Source organism: Leopardus geoffroyi, chromosome A3, assembly GCF_018350155.1.
Source record: "Leopardus geoffroyi isolate Oge1 chromosome A3, O.geoffroyi_Oge1_pat1.0, whole genome shotgun sequence".
NCBI classification, from domain to species: domain Eukaryota; kingdom Metazoa; phylum Chordata; class Mammalia; order Carnivora; family Felidae; genus Leopardus; species Leopardus geoffroyi.
Genome location: NC_059336.1, coordinates 46,346,438 through 46,361,705, shown reverse-complemented (window position 1 = coordinate 46,361,705; position 15,268 = coordinate 46,346,438). Strand labels below are relative to the sequence as shown.

The window sequence follows — 15,268 nt, the reverse complement described above, 5'->3', positions numbered from 1 at the left end:
TGTGAGTACTCCAACTTTGTTTCCTTTTTCAAGGTTGTTTTAGCTATTCTGGATCCCTTGGATTTCCATATGAATTTTAGGACCAGCTTGTCAGTTTCTACAAAGAAAGCAACTTACATTTCGATGGGCATTGCATATCACTTTGTTTTTTGATAACACTTCAAATGAATATGCTAGTTTATGTTTATGCCATGGAATTTCACTCCAGTAGCAATATGGTCCCAAGTGCTCCTATTAAACAATTAGGAAGCTTTAAAAGACATGCTTGTTTAGGACATCACATACAAACACAGGGTTTTAGGTTATTTAATGACTTTATTTCCAATGGTTGTTACTGCTTATTAGTCATAAAAATCACCAAAGTCATCGGCAGATGTGTTACGGTTTCTAGGGCGTAAAGCAGCTTCAATTTCTGAGTTACTGTCATCGGATTCATCCCAAAAGGCTGGAAGAGAAAAACAGACAGCTATTTAACATCTCTCCACTCTGATAAGCTTGGCTTCATCAGTAGACTGGTTCCAGTGGACTGGAAGCACTGGCCTGCAAAAGGCCTACTAGGGACACTGAGGGCTGAACCTGACCAGGTGCATCTGGATGCATGTCCATACTGCACAAATTTGCACATCTCAGTGTGTTCTATGGAAACACTGCAGAATATTTCCTTCCCCTTTTGTTGTGCTCAGCTCTTTACTGCAGGATGGGGATTTTAAATCAGGATTAACACAGAAGCAGGGTTAGCCAGGTATTTCACCAGGCCTGAGACCACCTCAGCTTAGCTGCTCTTGCACTTTGATCCCCTTCTATACTTCACAAGGAAGACATGGTGGAAGAACAGGAGGCCTTGGGTGCACATGGTTTACTTGGGAGGTGATCCTGGGAACGATGGGAGGGGCTGGAATAGTGACACAGGAAGAGAGGAAGCCAGCAGAGGGTGTGTTAATGAGGGGGGCTGGCAGTGGACAAGGCGGCTCAGGCCTGCAGGGCACTCTCTGAGAAACTCAGAACTCTCTTCATATTGTCCCAACAAAGAGTAAGGCAGTGGGGTTATTTATTGACCAACTTCCATTTCTCATTGGTTGAAGGTTATTCTCATTCTCAACCAGGGCATCAACTCCCGGGTACTCTGGGCTGCCCCATTGGGGCTGGGCATGCGCCTGCAGCCAGAGAAAGCCCTTAGGCAGATGCACAGCTGCCTGTGGTGGAAGGCCACAGCATGCCCGCGAACTGCACTGTGATCTCCAGCGTGGTCGGACAGGATGTGGTGGGACACGGTCTGCTATACGGACAATCTCCATGACCACCGCTATCTCCACGGCACTCACTACCTGCCATTCTGTGATGACTTCTTATACACAACCCCATTTCATCCTTGTACCAACCTGGGAAGGTAAGTGTTAATGTCTCCATTTACTGAGCAAATGGGCTGAGAGAGGTTAAGTAACTGGCCCCAATCACAGAATTAGCGGGTGTTGAAGCCAGGAGTCCCACCCAGGTTGTCGGACTTATACCCACGCTCTCGACCACAACCTACCGGGACGGGGGTCTAAGCAGACAGGAATAGACCAAGCCCAAGCTCTGCACAGGATATACCACAGTGTTAGCATGGAAGGTGGGGCTGAAAGACGAATAGGAGCTCATGGTGCTAAAGAAAAGGGGGGAACAGCATGAGCAAAGGCACAGAAGTACAAGCGTGGTATACAGGCATACCCCATTTTCCTGTGCTTTGCAGAGACTGTGTTTTTTTATAACTGAAGGTCTATGGCAACCCTACACAAGGCAAATCTATTGGTGCCATTTTTTCAACAGCATCTGTTCACCTTGTGTCTCTGTGTCACATTTTGGTACTTCTCTCATTATTCCAATTATTATTATTTCCATTATTATATTTCCTACAGTGATCTGTGATCAGTAATTATGACTCACTGAAAGCTCAGATGATGGCAAGCATCTTTTAGCAATAAGGTGTTTTTTAATTATTTTTAAAGTATTTTAAGTTAATTTAATGTTAATTAACATTTTTTTAGACATAATGAATGCCGTTGTACACTTAAGAGACTACAGTACAGCATAAACACAACTTTTACAGGCACTGAGAAACCAAAAAATTTATTTGGCTTTATTACAGTGGTCTGGAACCGAACCTGCAGTATCTCTGAGGTACATCTATATTTGGAAAAAGCTGACTCTGACTAGATCCACAGAGGACAAGATCTTGGTAGGAACTGAGCTGGAAAGTAGGGATGTGGCCAGACCACAAAGGGAGAAAGTTGTGGACTCTATCCTGCACGTAGCAGGAGGCATTAGCAATTTTTAACCAGGAAGGTAAGAAGGTTACATGAGATTTTAGATGCTGGTGGCCAGGTGGAGGACAATGGGGAGTGGGAGAGGGGCCAGATGGGAGGAAACCAGTTAGTATCTACTGTAAGAGCCCTGTCATGTCATGAGCAGTGGGTACTCTCAGGGCATTAGCCATGAGGATGGGGACAGAGTCAAAAACCATTTCACAGGTAGAATATACCAGTGTTGTCAATCAATTGAATGTAGAGGCTGGGATACCCTGCAAATTCATACTTGCAAGTTAGAATGCTATGCCACCATGGCCCATGGCACCCCATATATGGTCAGCTCATAGCCCTGTCACTGAAGAATGGTTCCTTGATAGCCCTCCAATCCCCTCAGAGACCATAATCACCCTGGGGAGAGCCACAGGGTGCCCAGTGATCGCACACACGCTTCACAGTCCTTACAGGAGGGTGCAGGAAACAAGAAACACGTCACAAAACAACTCTGGGTTAAAACACAAGATGAAAATCTAGCCTCCAGGGATTTCTCTTACCTTTAGACTCTAAATTGGTAGTTAGTTTCTTTTTGTTTTCATGCCTGAAAAATAAAGAAATAGCCTGAGTCTTGCAAAAAAATGACAATCAGACTGATATTTTTACAATGAGCACATTAGCAAAGAAGTACTGCACTGAAAGGCCAGAAATTTTACACATTCTCCTGAGTCTTAAGAGCAAGAAGAAAATGTCAGGGGGCGCCTGGGGGGCTCAGTCAGTTGAGCTTCTGACTTGTGATCTCGGCTCAGGTCATGATCTCTCGGTTCGTGGGATAGAGCCCCACATTGGGGCTGTGCTGACAGCATGGAGCCTGCTTGGGATTCTTCCTCTGCTCCTTCCCTGCTCTCTCTCTCAAAATAAATAAATAGAACACTTTAAAAAAAAAGAAGAAGAAGAAAATGTCAGGACCTCAGTGGCCAGAGGTACTTGCTGATGCTTTGGTGGGTGGGTCCCTATTGCGACAGCATCACCAGTATCCCTGAGTGCATTCTCTGCTGGCCCTGCAGACACCGGGTCATAGTGTGCCCTGCGGGCATCCCTTGCAGCGCAGGACAATGAGCACACGGGCGGTGAGGTAGAGGATCCACTTCCCTTCAACAGCCTTCCCAAAACATGTCCAGACAAAGCTTTGGCACTTTTAGACAAGCTAAAAGTGAAATACCCGAAGTAGAGAATCCAAGATAGAACACAAGGAGAAGCTGGCAGGGAAGATAAGATCCTCATCTCCATCAAGCCAGTGATACCAATCCTTAACGGCTTGACAAGGGAGTCCAAGATAAACTCTCAGTCTGCTTAATTAAAAACACTAACTTAAGACAGAAAAACGTAAGTATCCTGGACACCGAGGTGTAGGTTTCTGGGTATCACATACACAAAGATGCTAGTGTCTATGGCATCTAATACCTAGCAACCTGTTCTTGCCAAAGTATTTGCTGGGATTTACATTTATATATTATTGCATTAAAACAGATTCCAGTCTCTTAGAGGAGAAGAATGTCAAGAAAAGACAGACCCCAATGTGTATGGTCACTGCTCATGGCCAGAACCCTGGTCCTCTTAACATAGGAAACCCTGTGAACTTATCTTCTCCCTCCTTTGTGTCAAGTCTGGCTAACCTATGGCTTAAAAATCTGCTGCTTTCCATAGCTGCCATACTTGTTTTTTTTTTTTTTCCCTGTAAAATAAGCTCCATTTAGGTATCATTTTCTAGGCTCAATATCTGTCAATGCTTCCTTTAAACTTGGTGCCTGTTTCATTATCTGTTATGACCAACTAGTGGCCCACAGCTGTTTCTCCATGAAGAGTGGATGGTCCTATGAAAGGGCCCGGCACTAACCATCAGTCATGGAGGCTGCAGGTAAGGTGGCCACTGACCATATGAATCCATCTTTCATAAAGTACTAGTGTACACACACACACACACACACACACACTAAATGCAACTGTGGGTTGTATGTCTACTATTTACCTACCTCTCATTTCATGAGGACTAGTCTAGATGCTGGAGGCAGAGGTGGGTTAGAACAGTGCTGGTGGGGGCCAGAGAGTCTCCAGCTGTAGTCCAGGTAATAAGAGCCACAGCGGGGAGAGGGGTAGAGCACTGAGGGCTGGGAGAACAGGGAGCAAAGGGTGGGTGATGGGTGGCTGCAGGACCCCTGAGGAAGCAGGGCATCTCCTGGACTCTGCTTTGAAAGCCAGAGAGGATCGCACAGGCCAGTAAAGGGGTGGGGGGATGCAGTGGGATGTGGTAGCAGGGAGCCCTTGTTAAGATCAAGGACACAATGGCAGATAAGCACAGGCCAGATCCCCGTGGCCCCAGCCACTTCTCTGAGCTCCAGAAACATGGCCTGTGCTCATGTGCTAGTTCTACTTGGCCGCCTCCCAAGCACCTTGTGGGCAACATGCTCATCCATGACCAAATTCACAATCTCCCTACTGTGATTCTCTTCCCCTGCCAGGCCAGGTCCCTCCTGTTTCAGTCAAGGGCACTCGGATCCTCTGCTCCCTCCCCAACCCTTTCCACTCTTAGGCCTTCCTGCACCCAGTCAGCTCCGATGTGTAAATCAATAGACGGGGCTGTATTACAATTCAATCCTTGCTCTTCCCTCCACACTGCCACAACCTGGCCAACTACACCAGCACCTCTTGCCTGGACCTTTGTAACAGCCCCTAACTGGTGATGCCACATACACCCTGTCCCCTACAGTCCATCTTCCACTCAGCAGCAAGAATGAACTTCTCACTCCACTTCCTTGCTAAAGCTCCTTAAAGCCTTCCCATTGTTTTTTGATGAACTCCCTAAATCCTGAACAGCACCTCAAAGGCTGATCCCCAGACTTGGTTGGGTCCTTCTACTGCAGCCTCACTTCCCCTACTGCTCCCCCACCCACCACTGATTCCTCACCCAAGTTGCTGTTTTACACTCATTTGTGTAACTAATGCATGTGTGATCACTTCTGCTATAGACTATGAGCTCTGTGAGGGAAGCGATGGCACCTGCTTCAGCTCCCCTGGGTAACCCAGGGCTTTGCGCTTGGTGATTATGTGCAGAATGAAAAGATGAAGCTCACCAAGAGCAGGGCCCTGCTTAAAGACACTCGACCTAGTTGCTGGCACATTATTTGACTTTCATGTTTCTACTTCTATGACTTCAGAATCAGGTTAAGTTTCTTACCGGAATCGTGCAAGAAATCTGCAGAACTGAATGCATGTAGGTCACCCACTGAGAAAGGTGGACGCTGCTTCCAGGTGTCTCCTACTCCATCCCCATGCCCTAGGGGCAATTATGTTTCCCTTTGGGAAGCCAGCTCTGCCCACCAATGTGACACCCCAATTCAAAGCTGACCTAGAGTCACATGCAATTCTTAGGGTCAACGGTTCTGAGTCATACCTAATGTGTAAAGCTAAGACAAGGCCAACGGGCATAGTGGGAATACTGGATATAGTCAACTTGTTGAGCTACTATAATAAATAAGACGAGGAACACATTCACTCTGGTAAAGTATAAGAAATGGAAGAGTTAGTCCTATAGGCCATGGGATTGGGTCACACATACTTGGAGTCTGACTGCTTCGTCTTCCCTAAAAGCATGAAAGTAACATTTTCATCTTGTAAAACAGAGGTTGGCAAAGGTCTGCTGTAAAGAGCCAGAGGGTAAATGGTTCAGCTGTTGTGGGCTATATGGTTGTAGGACAACTCACCTTTGTGGCTGTAGCATGGAAACAAGCCATGAACACGATAGGTGGGGCTGTATTGTAATTCAACCTCACTTATAGGCACTAAAATTTGAATTTCATAGAACTTCCAGGTCAGGTGTCATGCAACATCATTCTTCTTCGGATTTCCTCCAACCATTTAAAAATGTAAAAACCTGGGTGGCTCAGTTGGTTAAGCGTCTGACTCTTGATTTCAGTCCAGGTCATGATCTCATGGTTGTGAGATCGAGCCCTGTGTTGGGTTCCATGCTGAGTGTGGAGCCTGCTTAAGATTCTCCTTCTCCCTCTTCTTTGCTTCCCCTCACCCCCCAAAAATGTAAAACCCGCTCTTAGCTTGAAGGTGTACAGAACCAGGCAGAGGCCAAGACTTGGCCCTGGGGCCACAGTGCACCGAGCCGGTTGAACAGGTGACACTGCCATACTTACAGCACACCAAAGGGTCTGCCTGTCCCCTGCATGGTCTTTCATGGGTAACTCTTAGAATCCAAGATGGCAGACTTGATTTTTTTTTTCCCCAGAAGGTTACAATTAGATTGGAGGTCCTACTTCAAAACAAACCATTTTCAGGTAAACACCACAGACAATGGATTAAATTAAAATGTGACCATGTTCTGCTGGTCTTATCATAATGGGACAATGACTTCTGCAGAATTTCCTAGCAGGTTAGGTATTTTTTTCCCCATAGCTGTACAATGAATACCACATACCCATGAAGGGGATGCTTAATTTACCTTTTGCCATATTGGCTTTAACACATATCTTCCCTCTGTCTACCCATCAAGCCATCTCATTTTTTGATGCTTTTCAGTAATTGTTTATGAATTCCCCTGCTATTGATAAACCAGATTAGGACAACTCTAATCAAAGTCACTTTTGTTCTCATCCTTGCTAAACTTAAGAAGTCAAGGTTGGTCAGGGCCTTAACAGTTTTTATCCGAAGAGCAGCACCTGGCACCCACGTGCACAATCCGCAATCGTGGTGAAACAAGGTATCACTGAAATTATGTGTGTCAACTATTCATGTTATATGAGCAAAAGGCTAATGTAGCTAGGAATACTTAGTCAACACAGTCAACATAAATACAAAATTAGATGGCAAGGCCTACTGTAAGCATGAAGTTTTGCTTTGTGGAACTGGCAAGTAGAGACAAAATGAGAAGTGGAAAACCTATGAGCTTCTAAGAACCCCATTATTAAATTATAGCAGAGCACTTATAGATTACCCAGCGCTTTCACTGTATGGGTGGTGGGGCCCAGAGAGGCTGTGAAGGCTGTGCTTCAAGACACACAGAACTATCAGATGGGGGTGGGGGCAGACGAGGACAGAGCCCCCCAGCACATGGATGCTTCCCAAATGCAAACACCTGTCTCACCTCGTGAGACGTGGTCAAACAGCAGGGTGGAGAGAACCTGGGTTGGGGCAGCCGGTCCCTGTCCCAGTGCAGGACTGCTGATGGGAGACAGTGTCAGCTCTGGGGCCAGACAGCCTCTACTCCCTTGATGCTCTACTCTGCTCCCTGTGTGGCCCTGGGCAAGCTCCCTACCTCTCTGAGCACCCGTTTTCTGTCTGCAAAATGGGGAAGTAGGCCTTCGTTGCAGTGTTCTGGTAAGTTTAGAGAGAATCCTGCTTGACAGCCTGGCTACGGCAGGTGTGGGGGAGTGGTGCTGCTCACTGTCACAGCATTTGGGTGCACAAAGGCATGTGCTTGGTTTCGTGATGGCACAGTCATGGGTTCTAAGTGAAGGTGACAAGTACTCTGGCACAGTGGCCAAGGAAAGGGAAAATGTGGGGACAGAGAGAAAGGAAACAGGCCTGAGATGCATGAAGTCTCCTCCTTAAGGAGCCTGATGGGCAGGAGCACTTGGGACGGGGAGGACACAGGGAAATGGCCTCTGCCAGGCCTTGCACAAGCAGGTCGGCAGAGCAATGGTTTGTTCATTCATCCATTCTCTTACTCATTCACTGTCTCATAGGTCACACCACACATCAGCTCTATGCTGGGCCCAGAGCAACAAACAATACCCATTTGATCTCTGTATTTGGGCCTCTCATGCTCCAGTGGGGAGACAGATACCAAAATAACTATGACACAAGCCAAAAAGGGCAACTGTGGGGTAAGCTGAGAACTGACAGCAGCAGAATTAGGGGGTAACGTCCAGGCCCCTAGCACATACCAAGAGCCCATGTCAAGTTCAGGGCCAAGAGCCAGATATCCTTTTACCAATAGACAGGACAGCAGTTAGGTGAGGACCCCAGTAATGCACTGTATGAGGGTGCATGCCCAGTGTGTTTCCTGGAAGCCAAATACAGGGTGCACGATTGGAGAGGGTGCAATCGAGGTTGACTGCAGGAGTCTCCCTTGGGAAATGTGTGTGTGCCCTCCCTCTCCTATACACTCATGCAGAGACCTTTGTGGAATGCATGATTTCCTGCAGCTTGGGTATGTGATGCCACCCAGAGGTGAGGGCATCTAAGACAAATGCTTGAGTGAACAGTGGAACTATACACAGAGGTTCACTTACTCAGCAAGTCCAACAGTTATTGAGCACTGGTAATCAGAAAAGCCCTCCAAACCCCCAGTGAGGAGCTCACAGTGAGGGGAAGGTACCTGCAAATGGCTACAATCCCTATGCTACAGATGATGGTAGAAATAGCCATGGGGCCACAGGAGGGGCGTCTTGTATGACCAGATCCTTTGCTTAGGAGACTTTTAGAAGGTTAATAGTTAAGCCCTGACAATCTAGTAGGCATCAGCCAGGTGAAAGTATGGAGCAGAAGCATTCCAGCAAAAGAGCAGGAATAGAAGCTGGGGCTCATGACATAGCTGGTTGTATGAGGGCATGACATGAGGCTGTCAAGTGGGCACAGGGACATGGGGGAGCAGGCTGGAAGGCGCTGCACACTGTAGGCCATGCAGTGCTTGAGGGGGGTATGGGTAACAGAAGCCCTTGAGAGACTCACAGCAGCAGAGGTGCAACAGTCAGGCTAGGATTTCAGACACTCATTCTTGGCTCTGTGGGAGGAGGAATCTGGAAAACAGCAGACCTGGGGGATGTCCTAATATTAGTAACACAATGATTCTCAACCTCATGGTCAATACTGTGTTGAAGGAAATAAGTATCCACAGCCTGTCAACAAACTACCCAAGTTATTGTGACCTTGAGGTCATGTCAGTGGAGTCTGGCAATGAGACTCTGAGGGTCCTGCCAAGAGCAGGGGTCTATGGGATGGGAGACCACGAGGCGGGGGGGGGGGGGGGGGGGGGGGGGGGGGGGGGGGGGGGGGCTACTAGTGGGAAGTGTCCTTCCTGTTGTAGGGTCTTACTATATAAGACTGAAAATATTAACTAATGAGAAGATGTGGTCTCTAGACTCCAAATTCTGTAATTTTTAATGATTTTGACTGCTAGCTAAAATCGGTATCAAAATGTCTCAAACAGCATCTTCAGCTACAATTTTGCTCAAGAGACATATATTTCTGAAAAATAGAAGGCATAAAATTATTCAGGAAGGAAAAGAACCCCATGAGTATGCCAACAAATCTCTGTAAATTCTAATTTTAAGGGCTGACCAAAGGCTGAGACAGTTTTAATTTGACAAAGTCCGAGCGCCCCCTGATGGTTAGCCAGGGACCCTGCAGCAGAAGCCTTTTTTTTTTTTTTTTTTTTTAAGCTGCCTGGGGTCAATTTGCTAACTCCCTCCCTTCAGCTAATCTAGCAAGTTACTGTTCTTTCATGCTCTGTGTAGAAAAAAATAAAGTAGGTGGGTCTATGAGGAGAACACGTAGGATATTTAGGCAGCTGCTTATTCAGTAGGATTTAAGGCGATTGCAGATTTGCTAAGCCAGAGACGGAGAACGGGTGCTTTAATAAAACCTAAAGGACTTCCAGGAATACCTGATTTTTATTTCACTGGTATTATTCTGTGCAATCTTTGTATTCTCCCAAGGGAAAATGGCCCAGTGACCAGGCAAGGAGAGAGACACGGCATCAGCTGCGGCCAGGCGCCCTCCGCTGGCCACTCTGGTGGTTGCAGGGTGGACACAAAATGCCACCCACAGCGGCCCTGCCAGGGTGCCATGGCTGGGTGACTTCTGCTACCTTTCCCCCAGGCAATTATGTTACAAGCACACATCCTTTTCTTCGGTAAAATGTTATCTCGATCCAGACGGTAAACTGAAGTTACATGGCAGGCTGTTAAAATATATTCTCCGTTGAATAAATGGATCCGGGAGCGTGAAAACCGCTTCCTGGGGAAGGTAAAGCGAGACAATGTTTGCAGAGGAGAGGAAGCTCTGGCATGCACCCCTGAACAAAAGGGAACAAGTGGTCTTTACTTGGAGAACGGCTTCCTATTAGGACTCACTCCTTCGTACATTATGCCTTTCATCCCCACTCAACCACAAAATGATTTTGCTGAAGCAAATACAATGGTAGAAAAAGATTTACACTGAAAGAATCTTTAATAATAAACTGTTGCCGATCTGCCTACTTGCCCGTGATTTATAATACAATAAACATCGGATTCTATTACGGCTCATGCACTGAAGCTGCTGCTCGGAAAAACGGAATATGAAAGCACCCGGATCCCACCACCATCACAATGAAATGAGCATGGATAAATGTGCTAAGAGTATCTCTTTGCATCTTTTATAGCTGGTGTGTATTAATCTGTAACGCTTATTAAGAAAGTCATTGCTATGCAAAGCAGCACCCAATCCCTTTCTCTGGCTTTTCAACAGAGTGCACTGTTTAGCCAATAGGACGGACCCTCTGGCCCTCATTCTGCATTCATCACAGGCAACATTTGCACAATGTATCTCTCAAAGGCGGCTGAAAAGAAGGCCTTAATACTCATGTAAACAACTGCAAACCAATTACTTAATGAATCAGGCCCACACATAATGAGGTGCAGACAAAGAGCTATAAATGCATTTTTGCACCCAAGCCGCTGCTTTAAAGTAAAATCCCTCAGCTGTAGTTTGGGCTTAACTAGCACATCATAATTATTGTCTCTAGGACATCAGAAGAAGCCATTTTTTTTTTTTTTTTTTTTTTTTTTTAGGTCCAGCAGGGTCTTTTTTTTTTTTTTTTTTTTTTTTTTTTTGAGGTTGCTCATCAGCTCACTGACAAAATAGAGCAAAGAAGAATTTTTAAAAGTGCTACAGCAGCACTGCACTGTTATGTTTATTCTCAAGTACTGGGTTTCGAGACCACTTGTAAAAGCAATAAAGCACGAGGAGTGACTGCAGTAAGTGGGATCCTTAAATGTAAGCCTCTAAGAAATTTCAGTGAATCCAGGCACAAACAGCAAAACCAGAGCTCTCCAAAGCCCAGGGTGGTGTATTAACAACACCAAACCCAGCAAAAGAACTAAACCGTAACAAACAGCACGCCAAACCCACACACTGAATGCCTAGACCTTTTTCATCACTGGATTATTATCAAGTGTCTAGAACCAAATGTTCCTTGAAGACCTTTTTTTTTTCTTAAAGAGGGTTATGAGATTACTCGTGATTTATTTAGAAAATTAATTTCATGCAGGAGCAATAGTAACACAAGGTCCCTGCCTCAAAATGGATGGGGAAGAAAGTTTGAATTTAGTTTAGTGAAATATAGACACAAGACATGAAATTACCAGGCTGAGAAAACATTCTTTGGGTCTAGCTGCTTTCTGAATGTATTTTAACATTGCCTGAAGAGTATATACATATAAAGACAAGTTCAAGAAGAATTGGGTTTTTTAATACCTCTAAAATATAATGGAGATGACCATTTCCAACGATCTTTTAACAACTACAGGATGTGTTAGTGAGCCAGATGGTAACAGTGAGGGCTGACACCTACCTGTAGAACTTACTGTCTTTTAAAATATCCTTTAAAAGACCTAGAACTTGAATTTACAGGATAATCAAAAATATATAACACTTGAACATTCTTCCTGTCCCATAATTCATTTCCTCCCACTTCTTTCAAAACCAAGGATGAAAACCCAGGTATTAAACATGCTAATTTTTGGTAACTACATGAGTAGTTTTCTAAAACTGAACTTGTCGGGTTTCTAAAAGCAACAACCTAATTTTAGAAAATCCATCTCATTTTAAGATATTCCAGTCCTAAAAATAGTATAATGTTTTTCAAAATATAAGTGAAAATAGGATTTTTTTTTTTTTCATTTAAAAAATGCTACATTTCCGGATCAAATCGCTTTATATTATGGGATACTGGATATGATGTTAGAAATGTAAAGTTTCTGTTTTAAAATTGTGTCAGGGCAAGTTAATTCTAATGTAATGTAAGCATCTAAAAGACACCTTTTTAATGAGAAATGTTATTAGAAAAGGAAATTTGTGCAGTTTTAAACAATATGCAGCCAAAGCCTAAAAGGCAGGTATTTCCTCAGACAATTGCTTTGATTCCCATCTATACATTTTTTCCGACCCAATGCCATCGCATGGCTAGTATTTTATGTCGATGACAAATCCAGCACACAACTCACCAACTCACTTATGTTGCTTGAAAAACTTATAAGAGGTGCTGGGGTTCAGCAAATGTTGGATACATCTTGTTCTTTATGGACAATAAGCAAGGAAGTATCAGAAAAGGGAAGAATAATCTTGCCCAAATGCCTGGTGAAAAAGAGGAATACAAAAACAAATACCCAGCAATTGCCAGTATATATATCAGCCGTCTCAGAAAGCAGAAACGGGCCACTTTATTTCTTTTAAGGCCCGATGTTTTCTCTCTGCCCTTTTCCGACACCCTCCATTGTGTGGTCTCTAAGCAGCCCTACTGCGAGCAGCTGTAGACGCTAATTTGTGGTTCACTGAGGTGTCAATTGAGTCTTAAACCAACGAAACAACAGCTGCAAAACAATACTTGGCTCTCTGGCACAAATATTTTCAAAGGTAGACTGGAGTTTCAACTGTTATTTTAGATAAACAAAAACCCAAACCATAACCTTCCCTCAAGTCACACAACAAAATAATATGCAGCCAGAGTTGCATTCATTACGGAGTGACAGTTCTCATCTTGTGACCGCTGTTCAGAAAGGCTTTCACGACTTTACCTTGACAAAGGACTTCCTTCGCTCGATGAAAAACTAGCCTCCGAGGCGATTTTGTTAGTTGTCTTTGTCTTGAGTATACCGCTGCCAATGTTCAAACCTGTGATAAGCACAAACGTGGAGAGTGAGTGCTGGCCGCCACGCAGCAGAGAAATGCACTGAATGAAGAAGCAGCCTCACAATAACTTTGGTGAAACAAACGTCGACGGGGGAAGATGCTGTCCAAGCCACAGAAGGCAAAGGAGCTTCTGAGGCAAGGAACAACATGTTGGCAGAATACTGAAAGGAAGTGTGTGTGCGTGTGGGTGGGTGGAGGGGCTTCCTGTGACATGCAGAAGCCACAAAAACAAAAAAACAAAATCATTCAAAGACCTAAATTTTAAATGACCAAGTCACATGTCTGCGCATATGGGTCTCTCCTACGACACTAAATGCTGATAATTTACCTTGTTGTAACACATGGGCAGTGAGAAATCACCAAAATGATGGGTACTGGGAACCAGGTCTCAGAAATCACTGACATCCCAGGATGATAGATACCCCTCTGCCAAATCCTCTCTCTTCCATCTTGCGGAGAAGAATGAAACTCCACTGAAAGCCATCAAGGCCACTCTTTAATCAGCCTGAAAAGGTTGATGGGGAAGATGACAATCCACCTTTTCTCTGGAGCAGGGGAACCAGACCATGCCCATGGTACATCCAGCTTGCAGGGCAACCCTCACCTCATCTCCTGGGTGCCCTTGGATGTCAGCTACCAGTCTGATTCTCAACTGGTGGTCACTGGGGTCATGGATAGAGAGTGCATGGGCATCGCTGGGAAAGGCACTGGCAGAGTTTCTGACCTGTAACCTGCCTGTCTCACAGAACCTCTGCAGCCAAGTGATTCCCTTAATGAGGTGTCCATGTTTGCCCAAAGAGAGTCCCCCATGCTTAACAAGACAAGGTCTTCTCAGACATGAACATGAAGGCACAAGGTTTAAGTGGCTTGCCTTAAATGGTCCAGAGACACAGCATTAGACCTATGAGCAGAAGTTAATTGAAACCTGAATTTCTTCAACAGTTAGATGAACTCTTGAGTTCAGGGTCCACAGCGCTATGGCTACCTGTAACAATGCTGTGAGGTCTAATACGGGTACGTGGCTTCCATTTCCCTTCACCGTCCCATCCCACTTCCTGCTTTTCTTTGGAGCTCAGAGAAGTCCCTAGGCTCAGAGTAAGCATGAAAGTGAAAAGGTAGCCGTGACCAAAGGTAAAATAAATACAAGAAGCAATGTCTAACTATAATGACAGCCAGGACCACCAGAAGCACCTCTGTGATCCCAGTGTTAGAAAATATGGAATCTTGCAAAGCATATAGTATAATTGTGAGGGTAGGTGAGGAAATTGGATCTAGGGCTGCTTGACTTGATATAACCTATCACTTCACTTATGAATAGATTAAGAAATGAATATATTAATTATTACTATCTTAACAGTACCAAACTGTTTAGTATACATCCAAGGGACTATAACTTATGTCAAACTTACTTATCCTTTGAACCTGTCCATGGAACTATCATGAATATACTTAGCAGAAACAGACTTGTGGAGTCCCCTTCCAAATGTGTGTCTGCTAACAGGCTGTACTGTTCTGAGAGAGACATCACTGTCTTGGGGCCTCATTTGTAAAATAAGGGGTTGGATAAATACTTTCTAAGATCCCTCTGGACTCTAATACTGTGACTCAAATGTGAAGAAGGTGATGAAAAGCACAGTTGCAGGTTCACAGTGCTGTATCTTTCCATCCGGGTAAAGGCCCTGCATTATACAGCAATAGACTGCAAGGTCTCATGTTTGCGGAGTTCAAATAATAACCACCATTCTCCTAAGGGCTTTTCTCTAACAGGCGCTGTGCTGGCATTTAACCTGCAAAGACTCACTGAATCCTCAAAATAGCCCAAATAACTGATTTTTACAGTAACTGATTCTAATACTAATATTATCTAGGAAATAGCTCTCCAAAGACAGCTAAGTCTGATACACCGTAAGTATGTCCCTCAAAAGAAAGGTCTGTCTCATGAGACAACTGGGAAACTTGGATATGGACTGGAAATTACATGATATTAAAAAATCACTATTCATTCTGTTAGGTGAAATTATGACACTGTGGTT

General features: G+C 44.7%; 1 protein-coding gene across 1 annotated transcript in view; it reads right to left on the bottom strand.

Moving 5' to 3' along the window:
• Positions 1–295: 295 nt before the first annotated feature.
• Positions 296–15,268, bottom strand: part of KIZ (kizuna centrosomal protein) — a 145,087-nt gene continuing 130,114 nt past the window's right edge. The window contains exons 11-13 of the mRNA XM_045445469.1: positions 13,121–13,217; positions 2,837–2,880; positions 296–445 (exon numbers count right to left, since the gene is read on the bottom strand). Of these exons, the coding sequence (XP_045301425.1) occupies positions 342–445; positions 2,837–2,880; positions 13,121–13,217 (245 nt within the window). The 3' untranslated portion in view covers positions 296–341. The remainder of the gene's footprint in view (positions 446–2,836; positions 2,881–13,120; positions 13,218–15,268) is intronic.